The following is a 20577-nucleotide window of genomic DNA, read 5'->3' as shown; positions in this document are numbered from 1 at the left end:
CAAGTTTCATGTTTGTTTCCCGTTTGTGATTGACAATTTGTGGTTGATTGTAAATCACGAATGTGACTGCTCTGACTGTCGCACGCCTGTCGCACGCCAAATACAGCCAAGTTACCGCTCAGCCAGATCTGAACCTTCCTCCACAAAGCAACAACAAGAAGGAATTTTTTTAACGCCTCCCTATACAGTAGCTTACGGTCATCAATCGTGAATCTTGAAATATTAATAATCAATAATCGTGAATCGTGAATCGTGAAAATGGCAGAGTCACGAGTGCCTAAGTTATCTGAAGCGTTCCTGGACACAGCGTCGGCTTTGACCGCGGATCTCGTGTTTCTAGCCATTTGTGATTTCACGATTTCCAGATGGATATTTTCCAGGATCACCTAGTCGTCAGTCACACTCGTCAGTGGCGCGCAGCTCGGACCACCACTCGTGATTCGTGATTCGTGATTCGTGATTCGTGATTCGCTGTATTCTGAGCTGTCTACCCAACAACCTTCATGATTGAGGCCTTATCCATACTTGCTCCACGATCCAGCTTGCACTTTGTCGCCCCTTTCACTCGCCGACACATCGCTTGGACGAGCACAATACGCGATACGTCACAAGCTTTGCGAATGACGTCCAACGGTAGCGCGCACGCTGTCGCAGCATCCACTGGCACCACCACATCGCAACCGCAACCGCAACCGCAACCGCACCCACCACCAGAATGGCTTGCATCCATCGATGCAGTCTACAGTCTGTTCGAAGACCATGCCACGGCACAGCGCTATCCGGAACTGGCTCGCAAAGTACAGTCCGCAGTACAGCTCTGCGAACAGGTGATCCACGAAGTCGGTCAACAACACTGTGCACTCAGCTTCAACGGCGGCAAAGACTGTACCGTGCTGGTGCACATTCTATCTGCTGTACTGCGCAGGCTGAACCGATTGGATAGTGGCGTGAATGCTGATTCGTCAACGTCGCCGATTCCGCCGATACCTTCGCTCTACATTACCTGTCCGTCGCCATTTCCGACGGTGGAAAAGTTCATCCGCTTCTGCGTTTCCCCGACACACGGATACAATCTACAGGTCATCTCAGTACACGGTGGAATGAAGAAGGGCATTCGCACCTACCTCGATGGCGGAGGACGAGAGCAAGTCGGCATCACCCGTACCTCGGATGCGCTCACCCATGCCGACGTGCGCGAGTCGCGCAAACCTCGCGATATCCGTGCCATGTTTGTCGGTACGCGTAGAGACGACCCTCACGGCCCACAACTATGCGCACGTTCCTGGACCGACAAAGACTGGCCGCGGGTCGAACGCATCCATCCGATCCTGGATTGGTCGTATCAGGACGTATGGCACTTTTTAAGGTGTCCTCACCTCGCCTCGAACGACGCCAGCATCGGATGGTCTAGGCAAGAGCTGGCTACGCATTGGGGAACAGCAGGTGGTGGAGACCAGGGCGTTCCGTATTGTCTCTTGTACGATCAAGGCTATACGTCGTTGGGTTCAACGCATAATACGCTGCCCAACCCAAAATTACGCATGGACGACGAGCAGCAAACGTCCTCAACTGAGCAACCCGTGTTGGTAGGCGATGGCACTGCAAAGGGAAGATGGAGACCCGCTTACATGCTCAAGGATGCAAGCTTCGAGCGCGCTGGAAGGGTGCAAGATGCGACCCCACATGCTCCGCCAGCGTTGCCTACACCATAGACGTATCCCCTCTCACACTGTGGGGAATCGTGAATGCCAAAATCATCACCATTGCTTGCAAAGCACACACACACACACAGACGTGTCTTGAGCAGCTTGGTTTCGACTTGTCGCAGCGTGGACGGAATTGTTTGGGATGGCGAGCGGTAGCCTGTTTAGAACGGATCGACCAGACTCTGGTCAGCGCGCGTGGCAAGGTCCCAGTACCCCTGCATGGCATCGCCGAGAGCGTCTCGTGCGGCTTGATCGGTCGGGGCGGCGTGCGCGCGGAATGCGGACCAGTACCGTTGGCGAATGGGGCCCTCGAAGATGAGTTGGCACGTGTTGGTGGACCAGTCGACATTCTCTTGGCTGGTGGTGAGGTGTTTGAACGCGACCGGCGCGCTAGCGGTGGCGGTGGCCAAGTCGGGATCTTGCTTGTCCGCGGATTCCGGTGCAGTGGGATCCGCAGGATCGGTCCAATCGATGCGCACTGTCATGAGTCGTTTATACTGCTTGAGTGCCTTGCCGCTTCCCTCGACCACGATGAGCGCCATGGTCGGGTGGAAAATCACCACGCCCGTCAACGCATGATCCAGGGCATTTCTTCGAAGCTTGAACTTGTGCCTCGGACTGATGAGATGCTTCACCTTGTACACGTGGCAGTATATACCTTTGGTCTCGTCGATCTGCTTGCTGCGTTGCTGCTTGTCGCGTCGCTGTTCTGGTGTGAGTTTTCGCTCGGCGTTTTGACGTTCGTGTGCGTCCTTGCGGGCGGCGATCTCGCGTCGGACGCGCGCTTCGATCTTGGTCGGATCAGAAACCGCCTCAGACGTCAACACACGCATCAGGTTCGACAGCTTCACCTTGGGCGGCTCCGGTGGCAACAGTCCCATCTTGATGCGATCGCGCTTGTCCTGTTGTTCGGCTGCCCGCCGTTGACGTCGCAGTTTGCGCTGTTCACGTTTGGTCAGCATCAACGCACGTGGTCGAACAGCGATATGGTCCCAAGGTGCACGCAACGGAATCGGATGCTGGACGTAGTGGTCGATGGGAGATTTGTCTCCAAATAGCAGGATGGCCCCATTTCCCTCGCTGGCTGCCTCGAGCATCGATTCGATCGTCTGCGACCCAACGTCCGGAACATCGTCGTAGCACGGCTGGCAAACAAGCTTGGAATCCCACCATTCAATCTCGGGAGGAGCTGGTTTCAATAATCTCGTTTCGTTTGATCCCTCTTGTTTCAAGCGCGCGTTGTGTGCGCTTTCCTCGATGCGTTTCCTGACTTGTTCCATCTGCTGCTCTCGACGCAACTCTTCGGCTTCGCGTACGTGGCGCCCCGGTTTGTGGAATTGGAACCCCTTGTGCATCGATCGATGCTTGGGCTTTTCCGAGCTCGACTCGGCCGCTAGCTCACGACTTGCTTGCAGGTACGGGTTGAAATCTGATGCAACCGAGCTCTTGCCCTTGACGTACGAGGTGGATACGGCGGACGAGGTCGATGTAGATTCTTTCGGTTGGTACGGTAGATGATTGGATAGCAGCAATGGGTGGATACCTGTTGGCGCTTTCGATGCAGACGCCAAAGACGACGTTGGTGGAGCGCCGACGTTGGAGTTGGTCGGTGGTAGCGATGAGCTTGGACGAGAAGTGCTTGTTTCTGCAGGCAGTCTGGGTTTCTTGTTCAACGCGGCGATTTGCGCCTGCACCTTTGCTCGTGCAGCTTCGAGCTGCGCTTGAATATTTACAGCAGCGGAAGGTCTTGTCGTCGTGCTTGTCTCAGGAGCTGCCGATATCGAGGTGGATGGACCAGCCGCAGCACTGCCTACTGGGGCAGATCTGGATGATGACCACGACGTGGCTACTGGCACAGAAGCAGGGCGGGAAGAACTCGCCGCAGTCAGAGACGATGTTGAGCGTTTGTTCTGCATTGCACTCATCAATGCATGTGCTCTTGCCTTGGCTGCAGCCACCTGCGCCTGGATGGTGTTCTCCCCTGATCCACCCACTGCATTCCGCGAAGCTGGCCCTGGCGTAGTCGACGGAGGACCGCCTAGACGCTCCATGGTAGTCCGCGAAGCATCCGCACGAGGCTTCTTTGGCGGTGTGCCATTCGGCGCGTCGGCCCCGAAACCATCGTCGTCGTCGTTGCCAAACACATTGCGGATCGGACGCTTGGGCGGCATAGTCGTAAAAACCACCCAATCTTTCAACGTCGGCCGCCAAGTACTTATCGTCCAGCAGACAATCACGAATGAATGTTCCCACACGAACCTGCAAAGCTCGAGTCGTCAACGTCCCAACTTGACTCGCTCATGAAATTCGGAACTCGGAACTCGCTCGCACAATTTCTGGTCGTGAGGCACACGGCACAACAACCTCGACTAAAAGACTTGGTTGGTGCTCACTTTGTCCATCCGTTAACAGCAAACGCGTCCTGTCATACACGGCAGGCATGTTTCGTGTTTCCTTCCAAGGCAGCCCCACCAGCTAGCTCGCGCTCACTGAGTATGACAGTCACACATGCTGAGTCAAAGTTGAGCTTGACTCGTATGATTTCCTGATCCTCGTCGGAACATAGTAAGAGAAGGTACAGCGCAACCGAAACCAGGAATGTATTCACGACTGAAAACTAAGTGGATGGTTCGGCAGTAAGGCAATTGACATGGATCACGCCCATCATGGATCGCAACGACTCACGCCGAATGCGCGTCGTTCTGAATCGCCAATCTGGACTTACCCAACGGTGTCGCAGCGCCACTCTGATAATCCAACGACACCTGGCACCACCGATCCTGCAACCAGGTGACACTCCAAGTGCCCTCGACCGCGGCCCAGATGCTGTACTTGTCTTGCAAGATGCCACTCACCGTGTTGGTCTCCAACACTTTCGGCCGAGCATGCGTGTCCACCGGCTCGCTTCTCTGATAGGTAAAGCTGAACGGCGGTACACCTTGCAAGTGCAAGATGATCTCGGCTTGGTTGCCCTCACGCAGATCTTCGACAAAGTGTGTGCCCTCCGAGATGCGCACGCTGGGCAAGTCGTGAATCGTCTTGACCATGTCGTGCGAGATGCGCGCGTTGATATCGCGTCGACACTGGTTCTGCTGGTGCGCTACACTCTTGATCTCCAATACACCCCGTCGTTCAGCAATACGAGAGAACTCGGCACTAGTCACCGCTGCCTGCGCCGATTCGCCGTTGAAATCGTACGATACAGTCCAAGGTGGGCTTCCTTGAAGCAAAAATTCCACCTTTTCGCCGATGCAATAGTCTTGGCGCGTCGAGACCGAGGCGATGTCGGCCGTCTCAGCAACTTCAATTAGCACACTCTTGTCGTCCTGTCCTGCACGCTTGCTTTCCGCCATCTTAGCAGCCTGGCACTGGTTGGCATCGGTGACCTCGACCACACGGATCGTCCAGAAGCCTTTGCTGCTGAACGCAAATTCGTCCGTCTTGAGGTCCAGCTTGTACTCGTGCGATTGAATGCCGCTACGAGTGAACTTGTACGTGTCCTCTCCGTAAGTACTCGAGACCGGGGCTACCTCGAACATCACAGTGAAGGGAGCCTTACCTTGCAGCTTGAGCGTCAACGGGCTGCTGCTGAGTCGATCGAGGCCATCGCCGACACACAGTGAAGGCCGGCGATTCTTGGAAGATACCCCGACGAACGACGCACCCGGAAGCGCCAATACCATCTGCTCAAGCCGTCTCGGCGATTCCATGCTGAATCCCTGCAAGCGCGACGGAGCATAGACCGCGTCGCCAACCGAATCAATGATGTACGTATGCCAGCCGGGCAGAGCCGTCGAGAGCTCCAGGTTGGTTGTGCTCAGCGCCGAGGTGAAAGCGGTCTTGCGACGTTTGCCGTGCAGAGCCACTTCGTGCGCAGCCGATGCGAGCGGGGCTGCAGCCTCGGGCTCATTGCTGGCGCTCCAAGACGGCGCGATATGATCGTACTCGACATCCAGCGGGAATTGGCCCGTCATGACAATATCCACCGAGTCAGGCTGGCCGCGGCAGACAGGAGCACGAACCAGGCTACCGTTGCGTGCGGGCACGCCGGCATCGCTTGCAAACTGGACGTGCGGCTGCGGTCGGACAGTAACGCGGAACTCGTCTTGACCTTGGAGCACGATACCGGGGCAGTACCTGTCGCGGATGTGCTTGATCGTGTACAGACCGGGATGCTCGGCCAGCAGCTCTGCATCCACACTCTTCAGCGAGGCGCTGAGATCAACCTCGTCGGCAGACTCGTCGGCCTTCCAAGAGTAGTCGACATGCCATGGACCTTGACCACTGAGGCGGACCGGAAGACGAGATGCCTTTCCTGCCAGAACTTCAAGATGACGACTCTTTTCCGCCTTGGTCGGCAAGAATCCAACGCTCGGCTGTACGCGTCGAACCTCGACGTTGAGATCGCGTGTAGCGAGCGACTTTTCACAGCCCCGCGCATCGCGAATCTTGACCAGGCTGACAGTGACCAGACCGCCAGATGCGGCGACAGACTTGGGAATGTCGATCTTGAGCTTGTGCGGCGACTGCGTGATGCCTTGAACCACTTTGGTCTCGACGCTGTCGCCTGCTCGAACGGCGTACGTGAGGTCCCAAGGTCCTGCACCGCTGAATCGGACATCAGCTTCGGCCTGCTTGCCACTGCAGCTCTGCATCACTGCTCGGTCATCGTGCATGCGGATGGGCGCGGTGAATTCGGCAGTCGAGAGCGGGTGGAAGACCTGGGTGAAAGACGGTCCGTCCAGCGGAATGCCGCGATAATTGCTGTCGTGGAGCTTGACGAATTTGTACGTAACCGCACCATCGACATCGGGCCGGAAGTCGAGCTCGTCACGGGTCTGATCAAAGATGGTGCGGATCTTGCGCTCAGGATGACGACCCTGCTTGGTCACTTCATACTCGAGTTGGAAAGGTGGGATGCCAGTGAGCACCGACATGGCTTTGACGCCTACTGGGCCCGCGCAGCGATCCTCGATGCTGCTGAAGTTGATCTGCGCGGTGGGAGGTGGTACGTCGACCACCTCGCACGTCCAAGAGGAGCCGACCTCTCCAGCGCAGAAAGGTCCGGCGATGTCGTCAATTCGGTACGTTCCTGGCTTTTCGATAGTAAATGGAGTGCGAGAGCTGTTAGCGGGCAGAGTGAGCTGCATTACGGATGGCTTGGCGGCTTGGCGCGCCCAGAGGCCTTTACCAGCAGCGGTATTGTCTGGTTGGAAGGAAACTTTGACGTCCCAGTCACCGCTCTGTTCGGCGTCGATGCTGGACTCAAGAGTCAAGTCCAAGCCGTTGACGTTTCGCAAAAGCGGAAGAGGGTGCCCCGGTCGACATTGTCTAGAATCGAAGGCGACACTGCGACGAGTATGGGCAATGACGCTCTGCTGGTAAGTGGAAGCAGACGCGATGTCGCGATTGGTTTTTTTGCGTGCCTTGTGGGTGAGCGAGAGAGGCGTATCACGATTGGATTTGACAGCAACACGGTTGCCGCAGGCATCCGTAACGCTTTCGAGAAGATATGTGTAATTGCCGGATTGCTCAAGTTCAATGCTGCTGAGCGGCATGTCCACGTCGACTGAGACAGCCCAGGAGAAGTCCTCGTGGCCTGCGACGTCGCGACGAGATGCTGCTCGCGTGCGCTCGCGTGCAAGAGCGAGCCGTTCAGCAGGCGAGAGGAGCGCTTCTGCTTCAGGTAGAAGAAGGGGCGAGGTGTGATGAGATGGAGAAATGCGTGAGATCTTGCGCTTGGTGTCCTGGCGGGAGTGATCCTTTGGACGGCCAGACGAACCGGCGAACGGGAGAGGGTCAAAGATACGACGATATTCGAGCTCGAGGGGGGCAACACCACTAACCTGCGCCGCAAAGTCGGCTCGATCGCCGGGACACTTGTGCTGTGTCTGGAGCGGATGCGTGGTGCCGACGGGCGTAGATACCGCCGGAATGAGCCTGGTGGATGGGCACTGTACGACGAGGACTTCTGAAGTAGAGATACGAGCGTCATTGCGAGATTTATCCAGAACACGCTCGAGACGGATACGACCAGGTTGTGTGAGGGGCAAGTGCCAGAGTAGCTGTTGGTTGTTTCGATTAGATGGGGTGTGCTTAGTCTTTGGCGTGTCGAGAGAGGCAGAACGCTTGCTGAGGGATTTGGCGCGACGCTCTGCGCGGATTCGCGCCCTGTCTGCGTACGAAAGACCTTTGAGTAGTGAGGTGGGATCATCAAGAGCATCTTCTCCGTCAAGTAGATTGCTTTGACGACTTGTCTGTTTGGATGAGTGGGATCTTGCAGCAGCATTGATGACGTTCAGCTCATCGGCATTGTCATCGCTACTGGTAGCTCCGAAGGGGATGAGATGATCGATGCTGACGTTAAAATAGCTGGAGTGGCCGGTGGCAAAGTCGGTGATCGAGTACTGGAGCAGATCAGGGTGTGCGTTACTGAAAAGAACTGGGACGGTGACCTGAGGCGTTTGTGGACCGACGCAGTAGCATGCGCTGGAGGGCAAGAGTTTTGCGGTGCTATGGGGTAGAATGTGGATGGTGTGTTGGCCAAGAATGTGGCTTTTGGGCTGGATGAGGTCGCGGACGCGGACGTGACCCTCATTGATGGCGAGTTGGCGACTGAGCGCGTCGGGCAAGAGACCAGCGGTGGGAAGGCTGAGGCCAAGGGTAGCGGCGGCGAGCTGGAACAGACTCAAGAGGCCCTTGAGCATCAAGATGAGCGGATTTGTGGACGCGGATCCCAGTAGCGTGGCGTCTGTGAAAGAGAGAGCGACAAAGAGAGCGAGATAGTGGGCGTAGGTGAGACCGACTTTCTTTGGCGGCTGGAGCACTGCTGATTTTGCTTGTGGCGTTGGGACAGATGAGGGAGGTTGGTAGGAAGCCAGTCGCGGGTCCAGCAAGGGAATACCGAGACGCGAGAGGACAAAGAGAAGGGCAAAGTTGAGGAAGAGTGCTGTAGAAAGAGAGACAGTGGTGGGATTGGCGTGCAAAGCTATTGAGGATGCCGAGATTGAGGAAGGAGATGCAATCCAGCCGCGAACGATAGTCGAGTACTTGCACGCCTGGATCAAGACTGCGGTGCTGACGGCGTAGAAGCGTTGAGATGGCGCATCGATGGTGGAGAAGGAGATTAAGGGCTGGATGGTCACGGATGGTGGTTGCAGCGGTGCGGGGGCTGGCTGCGACGCAGCGGCGGGTTTGCGGTCGTGATTCATGTTGTACAATCGCTCTGAGGCGTGCATCAGATGATTTTCGAGCAGATTTATGATGTGATCATGGAGGAACGACAGCTCGTGGCATGAGGCACAACGACGTGGGTTGGACGCTCGAAGAAACGCGACGGTTCCAAGACGCAGAAGAACGACAAGGAGCGGATCGTGCTCAAAGCAATGCTGCAGTCAGAGTAGAACACAGAGACGGTGTAGTGGCTTGCAGGACCAGAAGGGATTGTGGAGGATGTTGGCGAGACAGAGGAAGAAACACCGAAGGCGAAAGGATTCACGATTAGTCTGCTTGTCGACTCGTGAGTCGGAGAGTCGAAAGTGTTTGTGTCACTTGTCGACTTTTTCTCAGAGCATCCGAATTCCGAAACACCGATTTGGATTTCTGGAACGTGCAAAAAGGTGAAGCGAAGCAATCACAATAATTCCACAACAATTGCGGCAGAGAAAAAGCAAGCTGAACTCTCCACGAAAAACTCACTCGTGTTTGTGATGTGTGACTGTGAAGGTTCCAAAACGGAAAATCACGAATGTGGTGTGGGGACTGTGTGTGACTCACGACTAGTACGTTAGTTACTGTATGGGTTAACTTATTAAGTTACTATTCGTGATTGGTGGGGAAGCTACTCTGCGACTTAGGGCTACGTTGTCCCAAGCGGTTCTCATTCGTGATTTGAGCCAAGTTAACTTGTCACGTATGATAAAGTCAGCCAAGCGCAAGAAATCTTGACTCGTTGATACAGTCGTGAATGGGGACAAGCGTCTCGACTCAAAACACATTCACGATTGGATCGTCTTTTGGTTCGATGGTCTGCAAAGTGGCCTTGATGGAAGCTCGAGCTGAGTAAAGCTGGAGGCGGTCACATTTGACGAGCAAGAAGCGCAATCACGAATCGTAACCAAAGCGTACATCGAAACAGCGGATGGTGACAGAGCCGGTCAGTCAGCAAGCCAAGAAAGAGTCGAAAAGGTAGGTGTGTGTACACGACTTGTGGTTCGTGATTTGTGCGGGTGGGCTCTCTGTCCGTCTCTTTCTCTGTCTTTGATTCTGTGATTTCAAGGCAGACCGATGCAATCACAACTCAAGACTTGCTTGCAAGGTGAAATCACGAATGTGAATCGTGAATCACGAATCCTGAAAGACGAAAAGCGCAACGGCCTCTCTAAAACGTCACTTATGATTTCGCTTGGTGTGCTAACTTTTAACTTGGTTGACTGAACGTTACTGTATGTGCATGCTGTCTGCATGCTGGACCCTGATCAGCCTCGAAAAAAAACGCGGCAGCTGACCACAGCAATTAGATACCGATACCGATCCTTACAATCACGAATCACTGAATCGTGAATCAGCCGTGACTGAATCAAAGATGTGACTTTACAAGACACGGCCACAAGCACCGAACACGAAGCGTCAAGGCTTGAGCAGCGCTGTCAAGTCACAAGTGTGCTCTGCTCAGTCTCACTCAATCACGAATTGACCCTGTCGCACCAACGTGAGGTCTGCTGCTGCTGTTGCGGCTGCTGTGCTGCTGTGCTGCTGTGCTGCTGGTGCATGTGTCTGTCTCCCGTTAAGCTCTCTGTGGTTCGTGCATCGGCTCCTTGGGGCCGTTCGAGCTCGACTTGAACCTCGATCCTGATCACCATCTTTGCTCCCTCTTCCTCTCAGAGTACGACTGCAACCCTCATCGCTTCCCAAGCTTCAGTCAACCGACGCAACCAAACACAGATCATCCTACACGCCTCATCGAGATCGACCCCTTTGGATCAGCCAGGCGGGCATTTGCTTCTTGGCTTGCACCTGCCATCATACGCACATTACTTTGACACACGCAAACGCTCTGGTCCTTCACTACATCTATCGACAGCCAACACGACCATCCTCATCGCAATGGATCTCCTTGCTGTAGTTGATGGCTTTGCCTCCACTTCACCAGATCCAAGAGCCCTGCCTGCTGCCTCTGATCACCCCCCTTCTCTCCCCCATCGCCCAGATAAGGGAAAGGCGCGAGCTTGCGATGACTCGGACGACGATTCCCAAAAACTCCAATTCTCTCTCGCAGAGTCTAGCCGCTCTGCTCACTCTCGACCCGCATGGAGCAGCAGCACCTCTCATCATCCTGCCGCCACGTCAGCAGATCCATCGCATCGCAACGCCAAAGGCAAATCAAGGCTTATTCCCAGCGACTCCGAGACCAACTACTGGATCGCTTCTCCCATATCTCAGATGGACGATCGCGCAACCGCATCCAGCTCTACAAGCCACTCTCGCTATGAGCGCCCCTCCTTGATCACCGCAGATTCACAATGTGCGCCCTATGAAGAGCTCTCCCTGAAGCGCTCTATTCGTGAGATGGCTTCATCTCCCTCGAGCTCACCTCGTCATCAATCCCACCTGCTGCCTGCAGAGGATGCCAGCGGTTCATCATCTGCGCTCGGCTCGCCAAACAACTCTTTTGATGTATCACTTAACCCAGCTATGCAGTCCTCCTCGCACTCAGGTTATGCTCTACCCAGCACAGCAAATAAGAAACGGCGGTCTTTTCGTCGTCATAATTCCGACCACCAATCGCTTGCACATGGCAGCGAGCCGCCAGCTGCAAGCTCCAGCACCGTCGTTATGCCACGCATTCATACACCAGTGCAAGTCGAGCCGCACGCCCATCGTACTTCCTTACTTGTCAACAGCAGCACTCGTGACATCCATCCCCTCGCACCAGGCGCTGCCCTTTGCCTTTCTCCCGAACCATTGGATAGTGCGGCTCGTTCAGATCACTCGAGAGCTGATCTCTCACATCGTCGAACAGCTTTCCTGGATAGCGCGAGAGCTCAACGCTCCAGCAGCTTGATTCGCCGTCGCAGGGCGTTCTACATTCGCGATAACGACCTTCTGCGCAACGACCCGCCCCAACACAGCCAAGCATTAGTGGATCGCCCCTCCAGCAGCACATCCGATACCTTTATGGCCGAATTCACCAGGGCGGTCGATTTGCGGCTCAGTTCTCGAGCCGAAAGCACACATGACAGCCGCTTGTCTCCGAACGCAGCCAATGCTCTTCGTACAGAACACCTGCATTCCTCTCGCGACCAAGCCTTGCAACCTACTGCACCGCAGTTGCCCTACGTACGCACCGCTTCTCCCCTCACTCTCTCATTTGCGGCAGACGAAGCGAATGGCTTGGGCCACAATGCTCCTCGCCCACTCGCATCGCAAAACCTGCGCAGACGCATCCCCGCACCATTCTCTGATCGGTCTTTGTCCAGCCTTGAATTCTCTGCGAGTACAGCGTTGTCTCGGAGTATAGCGTTGTCTTGGAGCACACTGCCTTGCCCACATCTCTCGCAGTCGCCCTCCACATATCTGTCCGAGAGGTCGCCCGATGCTTCTCCGACCGCTCAAGCCTCCTCGCATCGCTATCCGTCGTCTCACAGAGAAGACGCCGGCCGCACAACAGAGACGCGTCGTCATGAGCCCCCACTTGCCGCTGCTACGATGGCCCCAGAGCGGCCCGAAAGTTGGCGCCAACCCTTCCGTCTCCGAGTCAGTGCGCAGACTCGTGAGCACGCCGCAGTGGACGACTTTGGTGCCGTGCAGCGCCCCTTCGGACTTAGAGGCAGCCGATCTTCACGGAGCATCTTTAGGACTAGGGTCGAAGCGGATTCTCGACCAGATTCAAACACGACGAACCAAGCCGAGTCACTACGCAACAACAGCTCGCGAGCCGATGCGCGTCGATCCGAAGAGGCCCACAATCAGCCCCACATTTCTGCCTCGCTAAGATCGCAATTCGCCCTTCGCATGGCGTCAGAGCTCGCAGAGCCAAACGTCTCGACCGCCCAGGCGCGCTTCGATCCGTTTGGCGCGAGCCCACGTCTGGACGCCAGACAGACGAGCGGATTCGAAAGCGCTCGCGGCCGTCTGTCGAGCTCGTTGAGTCGAGAAAGGTATGAGAACGAATCTGCGCTCGAGTACCTCGGTCGGCTGATGACCCACGATACCATGCTCGATGAGGGGGTGGATGGCGATGTGCGCGATCCACTCTTGCGCATGGCGTTCGAGTCCGAGGCGTCGCACTCGCACGCTCTTCCGCGACTGTTTGAGCCCACGCCCGCGTCAAGCTCGAATACGTTTGGCCATCCACCGCATCTCTCGCTTGATGCACGCAATTTCATCGCCGATGAAGACTGGGCCGAGCTGAATTCTTACGAGGGATTGACGCAGCTCAGCGAACGACTGGGAGCTGCCGAAATATGTGTGCCGCAGAGCCTCATCGATACGCTGCCCACGTGCGAGTACGGCAAGTGGGACGGCGGTTCATGCCGACAACGAGATGCATCTTGTGCTTCACCTCTTCTGGTAGGAAAGGGCAAAGGCAAACAAAAGGTTGAGCGCGCTTGGACTGCGCGAGACACCATGTGCCCGATTTGCCGCGAAGACTATCTGGATTCGGACATGCTTATGAGCATCAACAAGTGCTGCCATGCGTTCCATGCGGATTGTATCCGGGTAAGTGTAACTGGCATGGCTATAGCGGCGAGTGTTGCGCAATTGCGAGAGAGATGCGTCTGTGCTAACGCAAACCCTTGGCGTGCTTCGGTTGGTACACAACAGACATGGTTCAAAACTGCCAAGACTTGTCCGCTCTGTCGAGCCGATGCGTTCGACCAGATCAGCCTCGGCCTGCCCGCTCTGACGTTCGAGTCGTCATCGACGCTGGCTTTCGACGTCGAGCACCGCTGGGTACAGTGACACGGTACACACGCACAGGCACACGCACAGACACATGCAAGCATTCATTTTGGGTTTTGGCGGAGGCGCGTGCGTTCGTTTCGATGCCGATGTGATCAGCGAGAATGCGAGTGGTTGTGCGAACGAGGTTACAAAGCGTGGATCTTGTGTTTGAATTGGTCGAAGTCGTGAGCGTGGATTCCTAGTTCGGCCCATCGTGTGGAAGCGGGGTCGGACGAGTCGAGCGGTTTGGCTTGGAGCTGGACGAGGAGCGCTTTGAAGAGGGAGATGGTTGTGGGGTCTAGGGGGTGTGAGGGGGAAGGTGGGAGTTTGGTGGTGAAGGTGAGGATGGCGGCGGCGGATTTTTCGGCAAAGTCGAGGTCGAGGCGCGCGTCTGAGTCGCCGTTGGCGCCGGTGGGAGGGGGTGAGAGTGTGTCGGGTAAGGTGTGCGCAGGGAGGAGCGAGGAGATGAGGGTGTTGATGATGTTGGACTGGACGAGCGCACGCGCGACGTTAGGATGCGGGATCGAGGTTCGGAGCGTTTCTGGCCCGCGTTCTAGTGGTGCTGGTGGCGCGGTGGGGGTGGGAGGGGTGAAGGAGACAGGAGCGATCGCGGTAGCAGTGCTGGTAGATGCAGGTTGCGAATCCAACGAGTTTGGGTCTTGCAAGAGTAGTGCATTGATCAAGAAGGCCGTCTTGCGTCTTAGGCCCAGATTCGGATCGACCAAGGCCATGTTGAGCATGTTCCATCCGTCGAGTTGATCAAACTGGTGCATCGCAGCCGGGTTGTGCTTGAGCAGACCACTGAGCGCATACATTGCCTTGGCCCTCACCTCGTCGACGTGACTGTGCAGTAGATCGAGCAAGGCGGCTACGGGGTGAAAGTCAAGCACCGCCATTTGGGCCTTATCGTTGTTCTGCACCGCGGTGCCTATGATCCACGCTGCGGCGGTCTGGATCTCAGCCTCGGGGGCCGAAAGTAGCGAGATGATCGGCGACCACATCTTCATCGACGTCATGTTGTTGGCATTGTCGATCTGTTCGATCAGCATTTCAAAGTTGTCCAACGCCGTCATCCGATCCGGGAGTGTGCGAGACGTGTCGATGGCGACCGAGAGTTCTTCCGCCATCATCTGTGCTTCAGACTTGCCCATGATCGCGTTGTACAGGTTTGGGTCTGCCAGATCCGGTCGTCGGCCCGCTTCGATGTCGGCCGAAATTTGCTCGACCGATTGCGACGCGAATGATGCGACACCGGTCGAGCCCGAGTTGGCAAGACCCCATTTGAGCAATTCTTGCGCGTTGCGATCGTTCGACATGGTTGTGCGTCCAGAAGCGGCCCTATCCAATCGAGGTATGCGTTATGTGTAAGAGAACAACGTTGGTGCAAAGTGCGCAGCGGATACATCAAGATTCGACTGTCGCGGATGCACGAAGCGTCAGCGAAGCCGACTGAACGCTGTGGAAAAGCTTGGCCAGAGGTGCATTCCACAAACAATTCGTGATGAAAAAAATCTCGGTTCGGAATTCGGACATTCATCGGGTGTGGAGGTGTACATGCATCGATCGGGCAGACAACTCACGACTAACAACGAATCGTGAGTCTGCTTGGCACAAAGTCAGGGTCCGGTGCGCTTTCTTTGGATCGTGAGAACTACCTTAGCTGTTGGATCGCTTTGCTCTGAAGGATAGCTACCATGTCATTGAATCTGGCTTCATCATCATGACTCCTCCCGCTACAAGCCTCACCGGTGCGGCGCGCTCATCCCTCACCGCTCTCCAGTCTCGCTGGCTCGGCTCAATCCACCTTCACATGCTCTCCTCCCCGCTCCGCAAATGCATCGTCACATCCAAGGTCCTACCAACAAGCCTGATGTTGCAACTGAAACCGGTTCGGCTTGCGCCAACACTATCCACCTCGGCTTCTGACAAGTACAGCTCGGCAGGCTTATCGAGCAAGGCCTCACAGCCGTCAGGAGCAGCCGAGCGGATTGTGGTGCTGCCGAATGCGATTCTGCATCCGAAATACTCACCACGCAAGACGGGCACGGGCACCTGGATCACGTTGGACGCGCGCGTGTTTGCACACTTGAGGCAGAAGGCGAGCTACAAACGGGTGGATTCCAAAGCGGTGTTGGCGGCACAGATCGAGGATCTGGTGTGGTGGCAGTTGGGCGAACGGTGTATCCAGGAGCTGCACGAGTTGGTGGACAGGTTTGGCACAAGCAGACGGCTCGATCTGTTTGCCCGTCCAGACGACGATACGCTTCTCCAGCCGAGACGCTGGCAAATACGCCTGCAGACTCAGACGAAAGACGTGCGCGTTGAAAGCCATGTTTTTCAGCCGAGCTTCCAAGATGCACATCAGTCACAGAGGTTTCAGCAGGCAATCCAGGATTTGCTCGCACCAACCCCCGAGATGCACGAGCTAGCGTGCGTGTACACGGTCAAACACTCACATATCACCGCTCCTTTGGGCATCGCTTTGTACAGGCTGAACCTATGGGTCTCCAACGCGGCTCCTCCGATGCCTCGCACGCCACAACTCAAGCAGCCCAAGTCCGAGTTATCATAAAGCTCAACGTAAACGTCAAAGAAATCCATAGACATGCCTTAGCAATCGGCGCCCGTTTCTCTTTGCATGGCTCAAAATCGTGAATGCTCAACTTGTGAATTGTCCCACACTGACCTCATCCTACACACGCTCCTTGCACACAAACGCCCAACAGTCAAGATCGGACCGGCTTGCGAGCGGCTTGCGGGCGGCTTGCGGGCGGCTGGCTCGACCATGTTCACAGACTGCACGACGCGACCAGCGTTGCGATTTCGAAGGAGATCAAAGTATCGTACAAGGGGGAATGGCGTAATTATTCGATGTTGTGCTGTTCAATCACATCGTCGATCTTGAGCACCGCCCTGACCAGCTGCGTTGCGAGCAGCAGCTGCTGTCTCTTGGAGACAAGCGGATCGAAGACGCGGCAGTTCTTCATATCGTTGTCACCAGCGCCCATGCAGTCGATGCCCAATTTGGGATTCTTCTCGGTTACCTGTCTCGACTTGACTTCTGCCAACGTTTCGATGGGCGAGTAACCCGAGTTTTCGGCTAGCGCTAGCGGGATAGCGTCGAGTGCCGAAGCGAACGCACGCATGGCGTACTGCTCCAACGAGGCGATCTCGTCGGCTGCCTTGGAGATGGCGACCGAAGCGCAGATCTCGGCGGCCCCACCACCGTACACGACACGGTTGTCGACCACCAGGTTGCGCACCACGCAGATGGCGTCATGCAGTGCGCGCTTGGCCTCGTCGATGATCATCTTGTTCGAACCGCGCACAAAGACGGTGACGGCACGCGTGTTGGCGCACTCTTCGATGATGAGCATGCGATCGCGCGTCGTGCCGAAACCCACTTCGCGCACAATACCCGCTCGACCCAGCTTTTCCGGTGAGAGATCTTCAAAGCGTGGCACGATGCGGCCGTTGGTGGCGATGGCGATCAACTCTAGCTCCGGTCCTCCCACCCATCGCACCGCGGGCAGTTGGTGTTGCAGCAAAAGGTGGTTGGCTTCGTCATCGAATCCCCACTGGCAGACGACCAGATTGGCACCACAGTCTTTGACACGCTTGATCATCTCTTCAAACTTTTGTCTTTCGTAGTCTTGAAGTTTGCGATACTCGTCGACCGAGGTGATGTCGAGCTTGTGCTTAGTCTTGGGACGAGGCGGTTCAAAGGGACAGGTGAGAATGGCGATCTTGGCGTCCTTGACGACACGAGGCATCTGTGGATGCGACATGTCCTTGTCGATCACGACGCCTTGTACGAGTTGCGTATCTTCCAATGCACCGCCTACTTTGCCGTCTACCTTGATCAGCTCAAAGTCGACATCGCGTCGCTTGAGATCGGCAACAGAGAGCACCGAGTCGACGGCGATCTTGGCGAATTTGTCCGACGCTTTCGAGACAATCTTGGATCCGAGACATGTTTTGGCGACCTTCATGAGCTCATCGATGTTGTCCTTGTCGAATTCGACCAGGTCGGCGACCTTTTCGAGTTCTTGCACGGCGAGGTTGCAGGCGCGCTCGAAACCGTCGGCGATACGGATGGGGTGGATACCTCGGTCGAGCAACGCTTCCGACTGTTCGAGCAACGCACCTGCGAGCACGACGACGCCGGTGGTTCCGTCTCCGATCTCGTCGTCCTGACTCTTGCTCAATTCGACGAGCAATTTGGCGATCTGATGGTCAAGCTCCATGTTGTTCATGATGGTGGCGCCATCGTTGGTGACCTGGATGTCGCCATCGGGGCTGATGAGAATCTTGTCCAGACCGCGTGGTCCGAGCGATGTTTTGAGGATGTTGGCGACCGTCTTGGCTGCTGAAATGTGGTTCTTGATGGCTTGAATGCCGTTGGCGCGCGTCTTTTTGCCCTGCTCGCGCACGACGATGAAAGGTCGACCGTATTCGTCTTGAGCGTATGCGATCTGTGGTTCGGCCATGATGAATGTGTGAGCACTGCTACTGCTACTGCTGCTGCCGGTGATGGAGACAGTAGATGGCCTTGCTTGTCGAGAGAGAAGCCGTAGTGACACCAAAGCGAAAGCTCAAAGCGTAGTTTAAACTCGTGACTAGGCTTGTGCTTGTGCTTGTGTGAGTGTGTGTCTGTGTCTTTGCCGTTCTTGATTTTGGATTCTTTGATTCTTCTTACTGCGCTTTCTTTCGTTCGAGTCAAATTGACAAAGCGGTCAACGCGCAATCGAGACTTGAGACGCACACTTGGGACCTCACAATTTGTGATTCACGTAACTACCACTTGACGCTCCACGCTCTGTCACGGCTCCCGTGGCTATTCGTGATTCACGATTTGAGAAAGTCACGAGTGTTGCTCAGCGCGCGCGCTGCTTCTTCTGCGGTCTTCCACGATGTGAATTTTTGGTGTCGTCGATGTTAAGATGCCAGAATTGCACATTTTTGCGATGTTGGTCTTGCCGCTGTCTGTGTACATAAGCATGACAAATGGAGCATGAATTGGATGCAACGGCGGCCGCCATGCAAAAGAAAGCGGGCCGGTAAATGTTGGCCGGTAAATGTTGTAACGCCAAGCCGGCATATGGTGTGAAAGCTGGATCTACAAGGTTTGGGCTCAACATCGCATACCAGGGCCGCCGTGTACGGCAAAAGTGAGTCAAGCGCTAAGGATCGGCGAGGTGCAAACAAGCACCAAGTCTGAATCACGAATCAGGAGCTACCAACACGAAATGCACCGTCGATCCAAACATCTTGGCGGCAATTCGAAACCCGGCGTATCGCGACACGCGACGCAAACATTCACGATTCACGAATATCGTGAATGTAGTGCAACTCGTTGACTCTGGAATTCGTGATTCGTGATTCGTGATTCGTGATTCGTGATTTGGTTCGTGACGAGCAACATGCTGTGCAAAGACGTTGCGTCGCAGATGGTGCAACTCGGCAAGTGAATACGATCATGACCATCACGAAGCGTGAATGCATGATGAGCTATACTTCGTTGCTTCGAATGTACTGATGCTAACGATGGCGCTGCTAGCAACTCGATCGGCCTATGGCTGTAGTTCGATCGGGTAATCCATCGTGCCGCCAACTGGCCAACTCCGTCGCGAACGCGCCTGGTCAAGTCCGACCCAACCCAAAAAGCAAAACAGAAACAGAAACAGAAACAGAAACACGAAAAAGGACTCAGGACATGCATGATATGATCCCTCACGCCTCGGACTGAGTGTTCCGCATTTTGGTGAGCGTGTGCCCTCGCTTAGCATTGACATGTCGAAGCGAACTCAAGACAGAAGAAAAAAAACCAAATCGAGTTCCAACACTCACGACTCACGTCGAACCAATCCGTCCCAAACGCACTCGCACTCGCACTTACACTCACACGTCGGCATCGGCACGGAACGGCAACGGACAGGAATTTCGGGATGGGTGTGTCCTTGTCGATGGCAAACCATATCATGCGACGCGCAAACAATCGGAATCAGGAAGAAAACGTTGAGAGCCAGAAAGCCGTCTGAGTTTTGTTTTATCGGATACCATCTTGATCGTATGGCGTGGGAAAAAGAAAGAGAGAGTGCTGTACTGCTTTATTCCGAGCATGTACAAGCGCGAGGCGATACATTGCGATATGATGAGATACGATACGATACGATTCGATTCGATACGACACGACACGATACGATGGCAGGCATGGCAAGGTGGGTGCCACCGGTGCGCAAAGCCAATCATGCATCTGTGAATCGTGAATACAACACGCTCGACTTAGCGACGTGGCGAGACGAGAGACGCCAGGTTTGGAATGTACAAGCCAGCGAGCGAATCACCGCTGTTTCTTTGCATGCTGATTCTCCGACCGCCGCGCTGCAGCACACTCACAACTCCTCGATACACAGACTGTGCGCACCGTCGTTCAAGTGCACTCCGAGACGCACAACGCGCTTGCTGCAGATGCGTCCTGCCTTTCAGACTGCCGGTGTGTGCGAGTGCGTGTGTGTGTGTTGATCTTGTTACTTTTCGTCCTGACTTTGCGCCCGTCACTTTGTCCACTTTTGAAGCGCGTTTGAAAAAAGCGGCAAGCAAACAGTTACAGTCACAGTCACACAGTCACACAGTCACACAGTCACACAGTCACACAGTCTCACAGGTGAGTGGTGAGTGGTGAGTGCACACGCTCCGTGTCACTGTGACTTGTTCGCGCTCTTCTCGGTGGTCACGTCGCATTCTGCCGTTGAGCCGATCAAGTCATTCGGACGACGATCATCGTCTGAAAGCTCGCATGGTTTCTCTGTCAAGGCTTTCGTTCCCACCATCACTGTCAAGTTGAACAACACGCTCCTTTTAGGCCTCTCCTCCTCCTCCTCCTCCTCCTCCTCCTCCTCCTCCACCGCCTCCTCCTCCTCCT

General features: G+C 55.4%; 7 protein-coding genes across 7 annotated transcripts; 3 read left to right on the top strand and 4 right to left on the bottom strand.

Moving 5' to 3' along the window:
- Positions 1 to 620: 620 nt before the first annotated feature.
- UMAG_03965 (FMN adenylyltransferase) lies at positions 621 to 1712 on the top strand (the record flags this gene model as incomplete). Its single annotated transcript, XM_011392126.1, has 1 exon — positions 621 to 1712. One exon carries the CDS (start codon positions 621 to 623, stop codon positions 1710 to 1712), a length of 1092 nt encoding a protein of 363 aa, XP_011390428.1.
- Positions 1713 to 1867: 155 nt separating this feature from the next.
- UMAG_03964 (U4/U6-U5 snRNP complex subunit PRP3) lies at positions 1868 to 3877 on the bottom strand (the record flags this gene model as incomplete). Its single annotated transcript, XM_011392125.1, has 1 exon — positions 1868 to 3877. The coding sequence occupies one exon, from the start codon at positions 3875 to 3877 to the stop codon at positions 1868 to 1870; it is 2010 nt and encodes a 669-aa protein (XP_011390427.1).
- Positions 3878 to 4387: 510 nt separating this feature from the next.
- Positions 4388 to 8917, bottom strand: UMAG_03963 (nuclear pore membrane protein; the record flags this gene model as incomplete). Its single annotated transcript, XM_011392124.1, has 1 exon — positions 4388 to 8917. The coding sequence occupies one exon, from the start codon at positions 8915 to 8917 to the stop codon at positions 4388 to 4390; it is 4530 nt and encodes a 1509-aa protein (XP_011390426.1).
- Positions 8918 to 10811: 1894 nt separating this feature from the next.
- UMAG_11736 (uncharacterized protein) lies at positions 10812 to 13670 on the top strand (the record flags this gene model as incomplete). The annotated part of the gene is made up of 2 exons (XM_011392272.1): positions 10812 to 13427; positions 13533 to 13670. The coding sequence occupies 2 exons, from the start codon at positions 10812 to 10814 to the stop codon at positions 13668 to 13670; spliced, it is 2754 nt and encodes a 917-aa protein (XP_011390574.1).
- Positions 13671 to 13798: 128 nt separating this feature from the next.
- On the bottom strand, positions 13799 to 14968 carry UMAG_11735 (uncharacterized protein; the record flags this gene model as incomplete). The annotated part of the gene is made up of 1 exon (XM_011392271.1): positions 13799 to 14968. One exon carries the CDS (start codon positions 14966 to 14968, stop codon positions 13799 to 13801), a length of 1170 nt encoding a protein of 389 aa, XP_011390573.1.
- Positions 14969 to 15372: 404 nt separating this feature from the next.
- Positions 15373 to 16224, top strand: UMAG_03960 (uncharacterized protein; the record flags this gene model as incomplete). Its single annotated transcript, XM_011392123.1, has 1 exon — positions 15373 to 16224. One exon carries the CDS (start codon positions 15373 to 15375, stop codon positions 16222 to 16224), a length of 852 nt encoding a protein of 283 aa, XP_011390425.1.
- A 292-nt stretch (positions 16225 to 16516) lies between these two features.
- Positions 16517 to 18142, bottom strand: UMAG_03959 (putative t-complex-type molecular chaperone, subunit epsilon; the record flags this gene model as incomplete). Its single annotated transcript, XM_011392122.1, has 1 exon — positions 16517 to 18142. One exon carries the CDS (start codon positions 18140 to 18142, stop codon positions 16517 to 16519), a length of 1626 nt encoding a protein of 541 aa, XP_011390424.1.
- Between the last annotated feature and the right edge of the window lie 2435 nt (positions 18143 to 20577).

The sequence above is a fragment of the Mycosarcoma maydis genome, chromosome 11 (genome assembly GCF_000328475.2).
Source record: "Mycosarcoma maydis chromosome 11, whole genome shotgun sequence".
In the NCBI taxonomy this organism is placed as follows: domain Eukaryota; kingdom Fungi; phylum Basidiomycota; class Ustilaginomycetes; order Ustilaginales; genus Mycosarcoma; species Mycosarcoma maydis.
This window is presented reverse-complemented; position numbering and strand designations above follow the sequence as displayed.